Source organism: Coregonus lavaretus (genome assembly GCF_964263955.1).
Source record: "Coregonus lavaretus genome assembly, chromosome: 34".
NCBI lineage: Eukaryota > Metazoa > Chordata > Actinopteri > Salmoniformes > Salmonidae > Coregonus > Coregonus lavaretus.
This window is the reverse complement of record NC_140021.1, coordinates 20823675-20839387: the sequence shown is the minus strand read 5'-3', so window position 1 is coordinate 20839387 and position 15713 is coordinate 20823675. Positions and strand designations below refer to the sequence as shown.

The 15713-nt window shown below is 43.8% G+C and overlaps 1 protein-coding gene across 1 annotated transcript in view; it reads right to left on the bottom strand.

The window, feature by feature from the left end:
• Window positions 1-15713, bottom strand: part of LOC311108900 (partitioning defective 3 homolog) — a gene marked incomplete at its 3' end in the record, with an annotated part of 333622 nt that overhangs the window by 258978 nt on the left and 58931 nt on the right. The window contains exon 2 of the mRNA XM_084151692.1: window positions 10214-10315. Coding sequence (XP_084007818.1) covers window positions 10214-10315 — 102 coding nt within the window. The remainder of the gene's footprint in view (window positions 1-10213; window positions 10316-15713) is intronic.

The following is a 15713-nucleotide window of genomic DNA, read 5'->3' as shown; positions in this document are numbered from 1 at the left end:
TGTAGAAAGAGAGAGAGAAAGAAAGACAAAGAGAGAGAGGAGAGATGTGGTGGGAGAGAAAGAAGGAGAGATGGGGGAGAGTTAACAGTTTAGGCATATGAGGTGTAGTCAGTGTAGGAATGGGGGGATAGAGGGATAGACAGAGCAGATAGAAAGAGGAGAGGAAAGAGGAGAGCGGGTCTTTCACAACGATTAACAATGGAAACATGATTCCAGTTATAGGAGTCTTATGTGAGGACTATAACATGACATGGGTGTTTTACCACGCTCGTATAACACAAGAGAACACACACACATAGTGTACAGACCATGAGACCACATCATGGGGCAAGCCACATTAACACACCTACAGGCCAACCAACAAACTGAGTGTGTCAGCACACACTGACTGTCTTCTAAATATATTATGACAAATTGAAGGGTCAAGTCATGTTAAATGTCCTCAAGTCCATGTGACATAATAGCTGAATGGATGGTACTGTTACTGCTGCACCACAGTCACAAGCTGACCCTACAAACACACTCCTGAGTATCTAAACTGCTACAGATGTCTGTCAAGGGAGTGTGCCTATCCTGAACTACCCTCCTTTACAGACCTACTCTAGTCAGGAATACCTACTGTATGACAAATGCAAATCAACCACTGTTGAATATAAAGACAGCCTTTAACCAGCCTATCCCCTCCTATTTTACCCCAGGGACAGACAACCCTGTTAGGTTGGTTTGAGTCTCTTCCTGCCTCTCTTAAACAGTGGCCTTCCCTGGTGCATAGCATGGGCTATGTTCCAGGCAGCATGACAGGGCTATGTTCCAGGCAGCATGACGGGGCTATGTTCCAGGCAGCATGACAGGGCTATGTTCCAGGCAGCATGACGGGGCTATGTTCCAGGCAGCATGACTATATTGTACTTAAGTCTCCGCGAACGCACACGCTTACGCACACGCACAGACGCAGACATGCGCATTCTGTCTTGCTGTATCACCGCCTGGTACGGCAACTGCACCATCCGCAACTGCAAGGCTCTCCAGAGTGTGGTTCAGTCAGCACAACACATCATCGGGTTCACACTGCCTGCCCTCCAGGACATCTACAGAACCCGGTGTCACAGGAAGGACAAGAAGATCATCAAGGACCTCAGCCACCCGAGCAACGGCCTGTTCACACTGCTACCATCTAGAAGGTGGAGACAGTACAGGTGCATCAAAGCTGGGACTGAGAGACTGAAAAACAGCTTCTATCTCCAGGCCATCAGACTGTTAAACAGTCACCACTAGCCGGCCTCCACCCAGTACCCTGCCCTGAACTTAGTCACTGTTACTAGCTGGCTACCACCTGGTACTCTACCCTGAACCTTAGAGACTGCTGCCCTATGTACATAGTAATTTAACACTGGTCACTTTAATAACATTCATATACTGTTTTACACTACCGTTCAAAAGTTTGGGGTCATTTAGAAATGTCCTTGTTTTCCATGAAAACATACATGAAATGAGTTTGAATAGGAAATATAGCAAAATGATTAGGACATGTAGTCATTGACAAGGTTAGAAATAATGATTTTTAATTGAAATAATAATTGTGTCCTTCAAACTTTGCTTTCATCAAATAATCCTCCATTTGCAGCAATTACAGCCTTGCAGACTTTTGGCATTCTAGTTGTCAATGTGTTGAGGTAATCTGAAGAGATTTCACCCCATGCTTCCTGAAGCACCTCCCACAAGTTGGATTGGCTTGATGGGCACTTCTTACGTACCATACGGTCAAGCTGCTCCCACAACAGCTCAATAGGGTTGAGATCCGGTGACTGTGTTGGCCACTCCATTATAGACAGAATACCAGCTGACTGCTTCTTCCCCAAATAGTTATTGCATAGTTTGGAGCTGTGCTTTGGGTGATTGTCCTGTTGTAGGAGGAAATTGGCTCCAATCAAGTGCCGTCCACAGGGTATGGCATGGCGTTGCAAAATGGAGTGATAGCCTTCCTTCAAGATCCCTTTTACCGTGTACAAATCTCCCACTTTACCAACACCAAAGCACCCCCAGACCATCACATTGCCTCCACCATGCTTGACAGATGGCATCAAGCACTCCTCCAGCATCTTTTCATTTGGTCTGCATCTCACAAATGTTCTTCTTTGTGATCCGAACACCTCAAACTTTCGATTTGTCTGTCTATAACACTTTTTCCAAATCTTCCTCTGTCCAGTGTCTGTGTTCTTTTGCCCATCTTAATCTTTTTATTTTTATTGGCCAGTCTGAGATATGTATTTTCTTTGCAACTCTGCCTAGACCAGGGGTGTCAAACTCATTTTAGCTCAGGGGCCACATGGAGGAAAATCTATTCCCAAGTGGGCCGGACCGGAAAAATCATGGTATATATAACTTAAAAACAACAACTTCAGATTGTTTTCTTTGTTTTAATACGATCAACATACAACATAAAGCTGGAGCCTGAGGACAGTGTGTCCAAAATAGTACAAGCACAACATCACTATTAATCATAAAACACGTCAAGTTTATTTGAAAATTCTAAAGAAAAAGAACACACAAACACACAATGCCTCAGTGATTAACAGAACTGTTTCACAGATCACAGAACTATATCAGGGTGTCATTTCTCAGGCAGAAATGTAGATAAAAATAATGAAATCCTGTTCCCCAAACAAGTGCAAGAACCACAGAGTCAAGAATAGGTTAAATATACAAATAAAATAAAATCAATTAAAAACAATAGCACATCAACATAAAAACATATAAACATAAATCTGAAAGCGTTGCTCAAACTCCCGTAACAGTCCAGTTATTTTATCTTTGAACCGCTTCATGTCTGCCACATGTTGGGTCGCGCACACATTTTTCAGACAGGGGAAGTGAGCTGCATCACCACCGGCAAGTTGCGTCTCCCACAATGACAGCTTCAACTTGAAAGAACGTATGCTGTCATAATACTGCGTGACAACTTTGTTGCGCCCTTGCAGCTGTTTGTTCAAGTTATTCAGGTGCTCTGTAACATCCACCATAAATGCAAGGTCCGGCATCCATTCTGCGGAATGAAATTCTAACACTGGTTTGCCCTTTTCTTCCATGAACTGTTCAATTTCTTCTCGTAAATCAAAGAAACGCCTCAGCACAGCACCTCGGCTTAACCATCTTACCTCAGTGTGGTATGGCAGGCCATAGATGTGGTCTTTCTCTCTGAGAAGGCTGTCAAACTGACGGTGATTCAGGCTTCTGGATCGGATGAAATTAACAGTTTGGATGACCACCTTCATGACGTTATCCATCTTTAATGACTTGCAACACAAAGCCTCCTGGTGCAAAATACAGTGAAAAGTCAAAGAATCACGTCCTCCATTTGCAGATTGCACTTTCTCTCTGAACTTTGTCACAACGCCTGCTTTTTTCCCGATCATTGAGGGCGCACCATCTGTAGCCAGGCTGACAGCGCGGGACCAGTCCACTCCGACCCTGTCCAGCGCGCCGACGAGTGCGGTAAAAATATCAGCTGCTGTCGTTGTATCTGTCATCGGCACCAACTCCACGAACTCCTCGGTGACGGTCAATGTGTCATCAACTCCGCGGATGAAAAAATGGCCAGTTGTGCAACATCTGTAATGTCCGTGCTTTCATCAATTGCAACCGAAAACGCAATAAATGACTTTACTTTTTGCTTCAACTGGCTGTCCAAATCCACTGAAAGATCGGAAATCCTGTCTGCAACTGTGTTTCTTGTTAGGCTCATATTTGCAAAAGCCTGCCGCTTTTCAGGGCACACAATCTCCGCTGCCTTCATCATGCATGTTTTTACAAATTCACCCTCACTAAATGGTTTTGAAGCCACTGCGATTTCATTAGCAATGAGGTAGCTAGCTTTCACTGCAGCGTCACTGATGTCTCGGCTGTGAGTAAACACAGACTGCTGTTTCTTCAGACCCGCCAACAGTTCATTCACCTTCTCTCATCTCCGCTGTCCTTGAAAGTTGTCATATTTGTCGGCATGAAGACTCACATAGTGGCGACGAAGGTTATATTCTTTCAGCACTGCAACATGCTCTGAACACACCAAACATACAGCTTTCCCATTCAATTCCGTGATTAAATAGGATGACCATTTTTCTTGGAACACTCTGCACTCTCCACTTTTCTCTTTTTTGACAGAGACATATTGGGGCAATGAGGGTGCCAAAGCACATAATGTTAAAAGTAGAAGCCGTAATAAATATCGCGGGCAAAACAAAGTAGCTCATTGGCTGCACGTGCTTGACCTGCTCTGCCCCGGTATAAACAGTTTGCTTGCTTAACACAATTGCTATTGCGCCATCCAGTGGACGCAATTGGAACAGCAGTTTATTTTATTGAAAAATTGCAGCGCATTTTTCAAAATCATCTCGCGGGCCGGATTAAACCCGTTTGCGGGCCTGATCCGGCCCGCGGGCCGTACGTTTGACACCCCTGGCCTAGACGGTCAGCATCCCGGAATCGCCTCTTCACTGTTGACGTTGAGACTGGTGTTTTGCGGGTAGTATTTAATGAAGCTGTCAGTTGAGGACCCATGAGGTGTCTGTTTCTCAAACTAGACACTCTAATGTATTTGTCCTCTTGCTCAGTTGTGCACTGGGGCCTCCCACTCCTCTTTCTATTTTGGTTAGAGCCAGTTTGCGCTGTTCTGTGAAGGGAGTAGTACACAGCGTTGTACGAGATCTTCAGTTTCTTGGCAATTTCTCGCATGGAATAGCCTTCATTTCTCAGAACAAGAATAGACTGACGAGTTTCAGAACAATGTTCTTTGAGCCTGTAATCGAACCCACAACTGCTGATGCTCCAGATACTCAACTAGTCTCAAGAAGGCCAGTTTTATTGCTTCTTTAATAAGCACAACAGTGATCTAATGATCAATTAGCCTTTTAAAATGATAAACTTGAAACACAATGTGCCATTGGAACACAGGACTGATGGTTGCTGATAATGGGCCTCTGTACGCCTATGTAGATATTCCATTACAACAGCCATTTACAACATTAACAATGTCTACACTGTATTTCTGATCAATTTGATGTTATTTTAATGGACAGAAAAATTGCTTTTCTTTCGAAAACAAGGACATTTCTAAGTGACCCCAAATTTTTGAACGGTAGTGCATATATTTATATTCCGGATTCTGACATTGCTCGTTCTGATACGTCTTAACTTCTTGTTCGGGGCGGCAGGTAACGTAGTGGTTAAGAGCGTTGTGCCAGTAACCGAAAGGTCGCTGGTTCTAATCCCCGAGCCGACTAGGTGAAAAATCTGTCGATGTGCCCTTGAGCAAGGCACTTAACCCTAATTGCTCCTGTAAGTCGCTCTGGATAAGAGCGTCTGCTAAATGACCAATTTATTTATTGTTCTTTTAAAAAAACGTTTGGATTATGTGTGTATAGTTATTGTATTGCTCGATATTGCTGCATTTTTGGAGCATTGAAAATAAGCATTTCGCTGCACCTGCGATAAAATCTGCAAAACTGTGTACGCGGCCAATAAACGTTGATTTGATTTGACACACATACCCCCACACACACACATACACACACTATGGTGTAGGGGATGCCACTCGATGCTGCGCTCAACTGGCATTAGTTTCCTGCTTGTACTACAATCACACTTCCTGTGAAAGCTGTAGAAGCTAATGTCGGGAGCACAGACTGGAAAAATAACCAGAACTAGGTCTGAAATGGCAGCCTATTCTCTATATAGTGCACTACTTTTAACCAGAGCCCTGGTCAAGTAGTTCACTAAATAGGGATTGGGGTGCCATTTGGGACACAAACCAATTCTGCTATAGGTAAAGAAAGTAGACCCTATAACTGAGCAAAAAGAGGTACACTAAAAAGCATATCTTCATATAGTATAGACAACCTAATATACTCTGTTTGTTCCTACAGTCAAGGCAGAGATGGTTGTGCTCCAAACTGGTTTTGAAGTCAAACCAAACTAGGTTGTGTTAGAAGCGGAAGGAAGCAGGTGTCACGGTTTCGGCCGAGGCTGCTCCTCCTCCTGGTTCGGGCAGGCATCGGCGCGGTCGTCGTCCCCGGAGTACTAGCTGCCACCGATCTATGTTTCATGTTCGTTTGGTTTGGTCTTGATGTTGTACACCTGTGTCTAGTTAGTCCTCATTAGTGTTCTATTTAAGTCTCGTTGGGTGTGTCTGTGTTTGTGTGTGATTGTTCCTGTCGTATGTTTTGCTTGTCGATTTCCTTATTCGCTCGGTTGAGCTTTACTCCACTGTGTTGGAGCGTTTTACGCACCTGTGTAGTGCGCCTTTTGTTTGTCGCCTACGTGCGTAGTTTCGCCTTCGGGCAAGTTTGTTCTGTTTTCCTTGTTGGATATTCCACTAAAGTCTTTTGGACTATACTTCGGTGTCCTGCGCTTGATTCCACCACTACACCCACCTACAGCATTTATGACAGCAGGCTATACTTTTCTTTTTTTGACTGGACTGACCAGCTCCACAACCCTGTCAGTCAGTCTGTCTGTCTGTCTGGAGGTTATATAGGCTTTAAACAATGGTTAGCTTTAAACTGCTCATTAATCACTGGCAAGCAGCAACATGTACAGGCTGAGTCCCAAATGGCACCCATTTCCTTATATAGTGCACTACTTTTGACCAGGGCCCATAGGGACTGTCTTTCATTTATGCATGCCAAGATATATAGGATCCTAAATATAACATTACAAGCATAGGAACTGTTTTCATGATCTTAAAACTCAGCAGGGTATACTGTAGTCACAGCCATATATATATATATATTAATTCTATATTTTCCCCCCATTACTAGATCTGACTTTGCTGATAGCTATTTTATTGAGAAATGTTTTACTTACTATGACTGTGATATGTGGTTGTCCCACGTAGCTTCCTTAAGATGAATGCACGAACTGTAAGTCGCTCTGGATAAGAGCATCTGTTAAATGACTGAAATATGTTATGTATATATGGCTCTCTGGGTATAGCAGTGTACTGTACTGTCACTGACGTTAAAGGACAGAGCTACTCATATTGTCGCTACTGCTATTTCCTGTCCATGTTCCAGGGAGTTTGATGGGAATAGACTAGCACGGAACCCAGGGCCTGAATACCAGGTTTATAGGAGAGGGATGAAGACAGAAGCATGGCACCTGGAAAAACCTGCTCATGCATCCAGACCACCGCTCTAACACACACACACACAGGTGCACACAGAGATACACGTACACACACAAACACCTCCACCTCCTATCTGGATGACGAACTGTCCCATAAACAGCAGCACTTCCTACAGGCCGGAGATCAACACACAGCTGTGGTTCACAACATCTAAAGAGACACCACCATCATAACTAGAGGTGGCATGATCTCTCTACCCACTCTGAGTTTGGCTTTCAATCTAGAGTGAACCCACACACGTACGCAACCACACACACACACATACCCACACACGTACGCAACCACACACACACACACACACCTACACATGTACGCAACCACACACACACACATACCTACACACACACACGTACGCAACCACACACACACACACACACACACACACACATACCTACACATGTACGCAACCACACACACACACATACCTACACACACACACACACACACGTACGCAACCACACACACACACACACACACCTACACATGTACGCAACCACACACACACACACACACATACCTACACACACACACGTACGCAACCACACACACAAACACACACACCTACACATGTATTCAACCACACACACACACACCTACACACACACACACGTACGCAACCACACACACACACATACCTACACATGTATGCAACCACACACACACATACCTACACACACACACGTACGCAACCACACACACACACACCTACACACACACACACATGTACGCAACCACACACACACATACCTACACATGTATGCAACCACACACACACACATACCTACACGCACACACATGTACGCAACCCCACACACTCACACACACACACACACACATACCTACACACACACACACGTACGCAACCACACACACACACACACATACCTACACACACACACACACGTACGCAATCACACACACACATACCTACACACACACACACATGTACGCAACCACACACACACATACCTACACACACACGTACGCAACCACACACACACACACACACACACACACACACACACACACACGTACGCAACCACACACACACACCTACACACACACACGTACGCAACCACACACACACACACACACACACACACATATGTACGCAACCACACACACACATACCTACACACACACATGTACGCAACCACACACACACACATACCTACACACACGTACGCAACCACACACACACACATACCTACACACACATGTACGCAACCACACACACACACACATACCTACACAGACACACGTACGCAACCACACATACACACACACACACACACATACCTACACACACATGTACGCAACCACACACACACACATACCTACACACACACACACACACATGTACGCAACCACACACACACACACACCTACACACACACACACACATGTACGCAACCACATTCACACACATACCTACACACACACATGTACGCAACCACACACACACTGTACCAGCCAGCAGTCAAATAAAGTTTGCCAGAGGAAACTAGGAGAAGTAAATAGTGTCCAACAGCCTTGGACTAATATTTGGCTAGGCTAAAATGTAAATGGAGAATGTGTTTTCTCAAACGTTCCCATCCTATCTCTTACTATAGCTGATTAGAATGACCTCTACTGCTATTAATAAAGCGCTCTCTATCTCTGTTCTATAATAGTGTAACACCAGATTACACTCTGATTCAACACTTAAGGCCTTTTCACACTGCATTGTTCTTAGCCCCAGGTTAAGACTGGCCCTGGGCTAGCTTAGCCTGTGTTCACACAAGCAGGGCTAACTGAAACCAACCGTCCCTTTTCTGGAGTAGAATATTCAAATGAGGTAACAAAGGAACTCTGTGATTGGCTAGCCCCTGGGTTAAGGTTGGTGCTAGCCACTTTAGAATGTGCACGTGTGAACACTCACTTATCCCCAGGCTAAAAGCTCCCTTAGCCCAGTGCTATGAGGCTCTTAGCCCTTGGCTAAGTGCAGTGTGAATGTGCCATTAATGATCTAATCTAACACAACACCCAAGCCCTTTTGTGAGCCACCTAAACCACTGAAGCCCTGTCAACAGCGGTCCTCTATTGCCCATATGCCATTATACGGCAGTGTGTTTGTAGACATAAAGTATGGCTGCAATGGCATCTTATGACAGGCAGGGGGCTCATGATTCTGCTCAGTAGAAATATGAAAACAGATTTTCATAAGTGAAGAGATCTCGTAAATAGACAGTGCAGCCAGAAAACACACCCTCTCAAAGTTTACAAAGACTGTTTCTCTGTTTTATAGATTTCATTAGTCATTCAACCAGAGGCAGCAGCATTGTGTCACATTTAAGTAATTTAGTTATCTATTTTTACACTTAAATATCTAGTTTTAGACGTTGTCATTTGCTTGTTCACTTTGTTCTCCAGTTCTCCATTTTGAGGAGAGAAGACAGCTAGCATCTGGTAGAAAATGGCCTGTGAATTCATCTGAGAAATATGGCTCAGTATTTGCCAGTATTGTAAGCCTGGGTATCACTTGGCTCCTACTGTGGGGATCACAGCAGGACGTGGCAGACTAATTAGTCCAGTTATAACACAACATGCATCATCACAGCTGAGAGGAAAATAAAGTGACTCAGCTGTAATCACTACACCATCCTAAGATAACTCATCATATAGGTATTGTGGGTAATAGTTTAGAGTTAGCAGATATTGGAAACATCTTCTTACAAGCACAGAAAAATACCAACAAATGGAATGAAAAACATTACTCTAACACTGGCACTCATTGTAAGATGCCAGAAGAGTAGGAAGAGCTAGAGGACTGACTGAAACGTATTATCCACAAGACTAGGAGCCATATCCTGGTGGAATATTATTATGATGGAAGTTCAGCATGGTCCAATGGCAAAACTAATACACAAAGCAACGTCAATAGATGTGGGTATATGTAAAGCAGGAAGGACATCTCAGCAAATGATTTTACCCTGAAATAGCTAAAATAGCTTCCTGAGGTGTGGCAAGCCCACTGACCACAGCGTGACTCACCCTGTCTTTGTCATCGGCCACATCACACAGCGTGTCATCCAGGTCCAGTATGCCTCCGTCCCCATGCTCCAACCTGTGCACCTGTAGCCAGTAGCCAGGATCCTAGAGGGAGGGAGAGAGAAGAGAGGTGAGACATGCCTTATCTTAGAGAGCTGAGACATGGTTACTTTAGAGAGAAGAGAGGTGAGACATGGTTACTTTAGAGAGAAGAGAGGTGAGACATGCCTTATCTTAAAGAGCTGAGACATGGTTTATTTTAGAGAGAAGAGAGGTGAGACATGGTTACTTTAGAGAGAAGAGAGGTGAGACATGCCTTATCTTAGAGAGCTGAGACATGGCTTATTTTAGAGAGAAGAGAGGTGAGACATGCCTTATCTTAGAGAGCTGAGACATGGCTTATTTTAGAGAGAAGAGAGCTGAGACATGCCTTATCTTAGAGAGCTGAGACATGGTTTATTTTAGAGAGAAGAGAGGTGAGACATGCCTTATCTTAGAGAGCTGAGACATGGTTTATTTTAGAGAGAAGAGAGCTGAGACATGCCTTATCTTAGAGAGCTGAGACATGGTTTATTTTAGAGAGAAGAGAGGTGAGACATGCCTTATTTTAGAGAGAAGAGGTGAGACATGGTTTATCTTAGAAAGGTGAGACATGGTTTATCTTGGAGAGGTGAGACATGGTTTATTTTAGACAGGTGAAACATGGTTTATTTTAGAAAGGTGAGACATGGTTTATCTTAGAGAGGTGAGACATGGTTTATTTTAGACAGGTGACACATGGTTTATCTTAGAGAGGTGAGACATGGTTTATCTTAGAGAGGTGAAACATGGTTTATCTTAGAGAGGTGAAACATGGTTTATCTTAGAGAAAAGAGACATGATTATTTTAGAGAGAAGAGGTGAGACTGTTATTGTAGACCAGAGAGTGAAATAAGGTAGATCCTACAACCAGGGAGAGCAGGAAGGAGAGAGGGAGAGAGAGAGAGAGAGAGAGAGAGAGAGAGAGAGAGAGAGAGAGAGAGAGAGAGAGAGAGAGAGAGAGAGAGAGAGAGAGAGAGAGAGAGAGAGAGAGAGAGAGAGAGAGAGAGAGAGAGAGAGAGGGAGGAAGCATTAGCTAAGACTTAGGCAATACAGAGAGAGTACAAGGCAGGTAACAGTTTGAGGTTGATTTGGTTCTCTCTGGACCATGACAGTGTTTGTAGGAAGAGAGCTGAATGACTGGTGTTGTTTAATATAAATATCTTTAACAAACAAATGACCTAGCCTACTTATTTGTATTTTTGAGTAGCCTAATGTATAGTTAAGATACAACATGTTCACTCTAGCAATAGTGAATATGGTTTATATGTTAGACCGTGTGAAAAGGTAGCGGTCGGCAGATAGGATGCAAGGAATAATGTTCAAAAGGGTGGTTATATTCACAAAATGAGGATAGGCTAGTGATGGTAGCAGTATTTAGGATCAATAATATTGTCGGTAATATATACAAATGACTTACAAAACAAACAAACGCTTTACAGAAATAAACAGGTTGTGAAATCAAAATCAAACCTTTCAATCAATCCAAACTTAATCTGGAGTAGAATCAGGCTACAGGCCCTGTAACATCACAGACACCCTTACCCGCATGGACGCTCTCATAAACAAAGATTACCGAACATTGGCAAAGCCCGGTAAAAATACCATGCTTGGGCTACTTCCCGCAAATTCCACATTGCTGGGCAAAACTATTGCCTACACAAGCAGGGGTACACATAACCAATGAACTGGTAGAAATACAAGCTGAAGGACACAAACATCTCTCTCTCTCTCTCTCTCTCTCTCTCTCTCTCTCTCTCTCTCTCTCTCTCTCTCTCTCTCTCTCTCTCTCTCTCTCTCTCTCTCTCTCTCTCTCTCTCTCTCTCTCTCTCTCTCTCTCTCTCTCTCTCTCTCTCTCTCTCTCTCTCTCTCTCTCTCTCTCTCTCTCTCTCTCTCTCTCTCTCTCTGCTGTGGCACTGAGCCATTGGGCCCGCCCTGCAACCTCATTGGATAATGCTGGGCAGGCCTGGGCCAGCCTTCTTCTTTCACTGTGCAACTCGTCAATGTGCATTTTGCTAGCTGTCACTCAAATACAGAGGGGCTGAAGCTCATTGGCTGGAACTCAAATTGCTAGGGGGGTGGCCCAACTGGGCCAAGCTTGCGGTGCTCAAAATGGCAGCACACAGCTTCCAGAAAACAGTCGCTTACAAACTAAGGGTTTTGTGGCTAATTGAGGTAAAACAGTAATTCTGCTGACAGATTATACATGTATGAACTACACATTGACACATCCAGCCCAAAGCAGGAGGTTTAAAAAAATACTTAAGTAGTCGCCACAGTTCCAGAACTTGTAACTCAAGTAAAGGGGCTTGGACTTGAGCACATGCATGTCTGTCGCCATCAGACTGGCATTGCAATATAAAATATAATCCGTCTCCCACCCATGTATTTAGATAAGTGTGCAAAGCCATGGCAGGGCTTCAGGCCAGATACACAGACAGATACACAGACATTCATCTGATGAGAACTGCCTGCTTTTCCAGCTTTGAGCAACACAAAGGTGAATAACTACTGTTGATGCAAGGTGAAGAAAGGCTCTTTCTCTCTATCGATCTCCCCGTCTTTCTGTCTCTGTGGGCCCTCATCTTCATAGCCCACTGGTAGTGAGTCCTTCACTCTCCCCTCCCTCATAGCCCACTGGTAGTGAGTCCTTCTCTCTCCCCTCCCTCATAGCACACAGGTAGTGAGGCGTAGACCACACAGGTCAGAAGTTAAGCCAAACATCTCATCTCAGCTCGTTTCCTTCATATCCTTATTAGGGTAACCTCTGGGGATGGCTGACTGACTACTGGGCTTTAAATGCACACACACACACACAGACACACACACACACACACACACACACACACACACAGAGACAGACAGACAGACAGAGATAGACGAACGAACGAGCTGGCCTTCCCTAACATTTTCCCCTCCACACTACAGAATAGAGTCTGTGGTTAAATGCCTTCATGCACATTTCTGGACCCTTTCTGTAAATTGTAAACAGAGAGGTACGCCAGGCCAAAAGCTTCCAGAGTCAAAAGCGGAATAATTGTGTGGTATTTTCCTTCTATTTGTGGTTATTATACAGAACCAGTCAAAAGTTTGGACACACCAACTCATTCCAGGGTTTTTCTTAATTTTTACTATTTTCTACATTGTAGAATAATAGTGAAGACATCAAAACTATGAAAGAACACATATGGAATCATGTAGTAACCAAAAAAGTGTTTATTTTAACAAGGCACACCTGTTAATTGAAATGCATTCCAGGTGACTGCCTCATGAAGCTGGTTGAGAGAATGCCAAGAGTGTGCAAAACTGTCATCAAGGCAAGAGGTGGTTAGTTTGAAGAATCTAAAATATAACAAATATTTGTTTAACACTTTTTTGGTTACTACATGATTCCATATGTGTTATTTCATAGTTTTGAGGTCTTCACTATTATTCTACAATGTAGAAAATAGTAAAAATAATGAAAAACCCTTGAATGAGTAGGTGTGTCCAAATGTTTGACTGGTACTGTAGGTAGGGGGTACAAGAATGCCCCCTGTAGTTCTGACACCAGAGAAATTGATAGGAGTTACTGTAAATAAGTTTATTGCAATAGATGCTCTTGAATATCAATGATATTCATAATACACTTTAGAATTGACTTTTGTGAGGCAAAAAATGTTTTTGTAGGACAAAGAAAGTAATATAAATGTATATTCAAAACCAGCTCAACCACAGAAGTATTTTAGCAGTAATGTTATTTTATTGTCATAGACACGAACAAAATTCATAACATTAAAATACATATGTTACAATTACACAGAAAACCAAGAGATCAGAGAAAATTGGATGGGAAAATCTCTCACTAGTGTGGAATCTGGAAGCCATTTCAGGCCACAAACCCACTACAAGAAACAGCAAATATCTGAACAAATTTCTGACATGGGTCTACTTCCAGATCCAGACATGAACAATCTCCCTCAGTGAAATCAGACAAGTAGCCAAGTTACAGGGATTGGAGATCAATAAATCCCCATAATGGATCAAAAGCTTAGGTTATGTCCCAAATGGAACCATATCCCTTATATAGTGCACTACTTTTGACCAAAGTCATATGGGCCATGGTCAAAAGTAGTGCACTACATGGGGAATAGGGTGCCATTTGGGACTCAACCTTTATCACAGTGCCAAGCGATGGAGTGTGTAGCCTAGGATATTCATGCTACTGTACAGCTAGATTAGATTAGGTCGATTTTATTGACCTCCGTAGAGGTCAGGACACACTGGCCCTGTCCCAGCTGACAACCCTGCTGGGCTGTACTGAGCTGATGGCCCATTCTGCTGCCCTGTAACCCTGCTGGGCTGTACTGAGCTGATGGCCCATTCTGCTGCCCTGTAACCCTGCTGGGCTGTACTGAGCTGATGGCCCATTCTGCTGCCCTGTAACCCTGCTGGGCTGTACTGAGCTGATGGCACATTCTGCTGCCCTGTAACCCTGCTGTGTGTGTGAAACACTTAGGGACATAGGGGGCTACAGTGTCATGTCCCATGACCATAGAGGAGTTGAGGGGACATAATGGGACACACTGGGCCCATCCCAAATGGCACCCTTTTCTTATACAGTGCACTACTTTTGACCAGGGCTCATAAGGCTTTGGTCAAAGTAGTACACTTATAGGGATAGGGTGCCATTTGGGGTGTAGCCACTGTGCCCTTCTGTCCCCCTGTGGCCATGGGACACTCTGTCACCCTCCCTCACCTCCCCTGGCCATAGGACACTCTGTCCCCCTGTATTGCCCCAGTGTGACCTGCCCCCCGAGGGATAAACAGCTGGCCACATCAACTGAGCATAGCTCTGGTATACACGCTGAGAGGGCACACACACAGTCAGATGGAAAAACACGTGCAAACTGGTACAACCACTGAATGATCACTCCAACACTTCAATGTACATTTAATTGAACACAGAACACACTAACACTTCAATACACAGCAACTTAACAAAAACACTGTAGGCCTACATCAACTTGAATTAATTTGACCTCTCTCTTATTTCTCCACTCACTCCAGCGTTTCACACCAGTTGGACTTCAAATAGAACATTCATCTGCATACAGTGAGGGAAAAAAGTATTTGATCCCCTGCTGATTTTGTACGTTTGCCCACTGACAAAGACATGATCAGTCTATAATTTTAATGGTAGCTTTATTTGAACAGTGAGAGACAGAATAACAAAACAAAAATCCAGAAAAATACATGGCAAAAATGTTATAAATTGATTTGCATATTAATGAGGGAAATAAGTATTTGACCCCTCTGCAAAACATGACTTAGTACTTGGTGGCAAAACCCTTGTTGGCAATCACAGAGGTCAGACGTTTCTTGTAGTTGGCCACCAGGTTTGCACACATCTCAGCAGGGATTTTGTTCCACTCCTCTTTGCAGA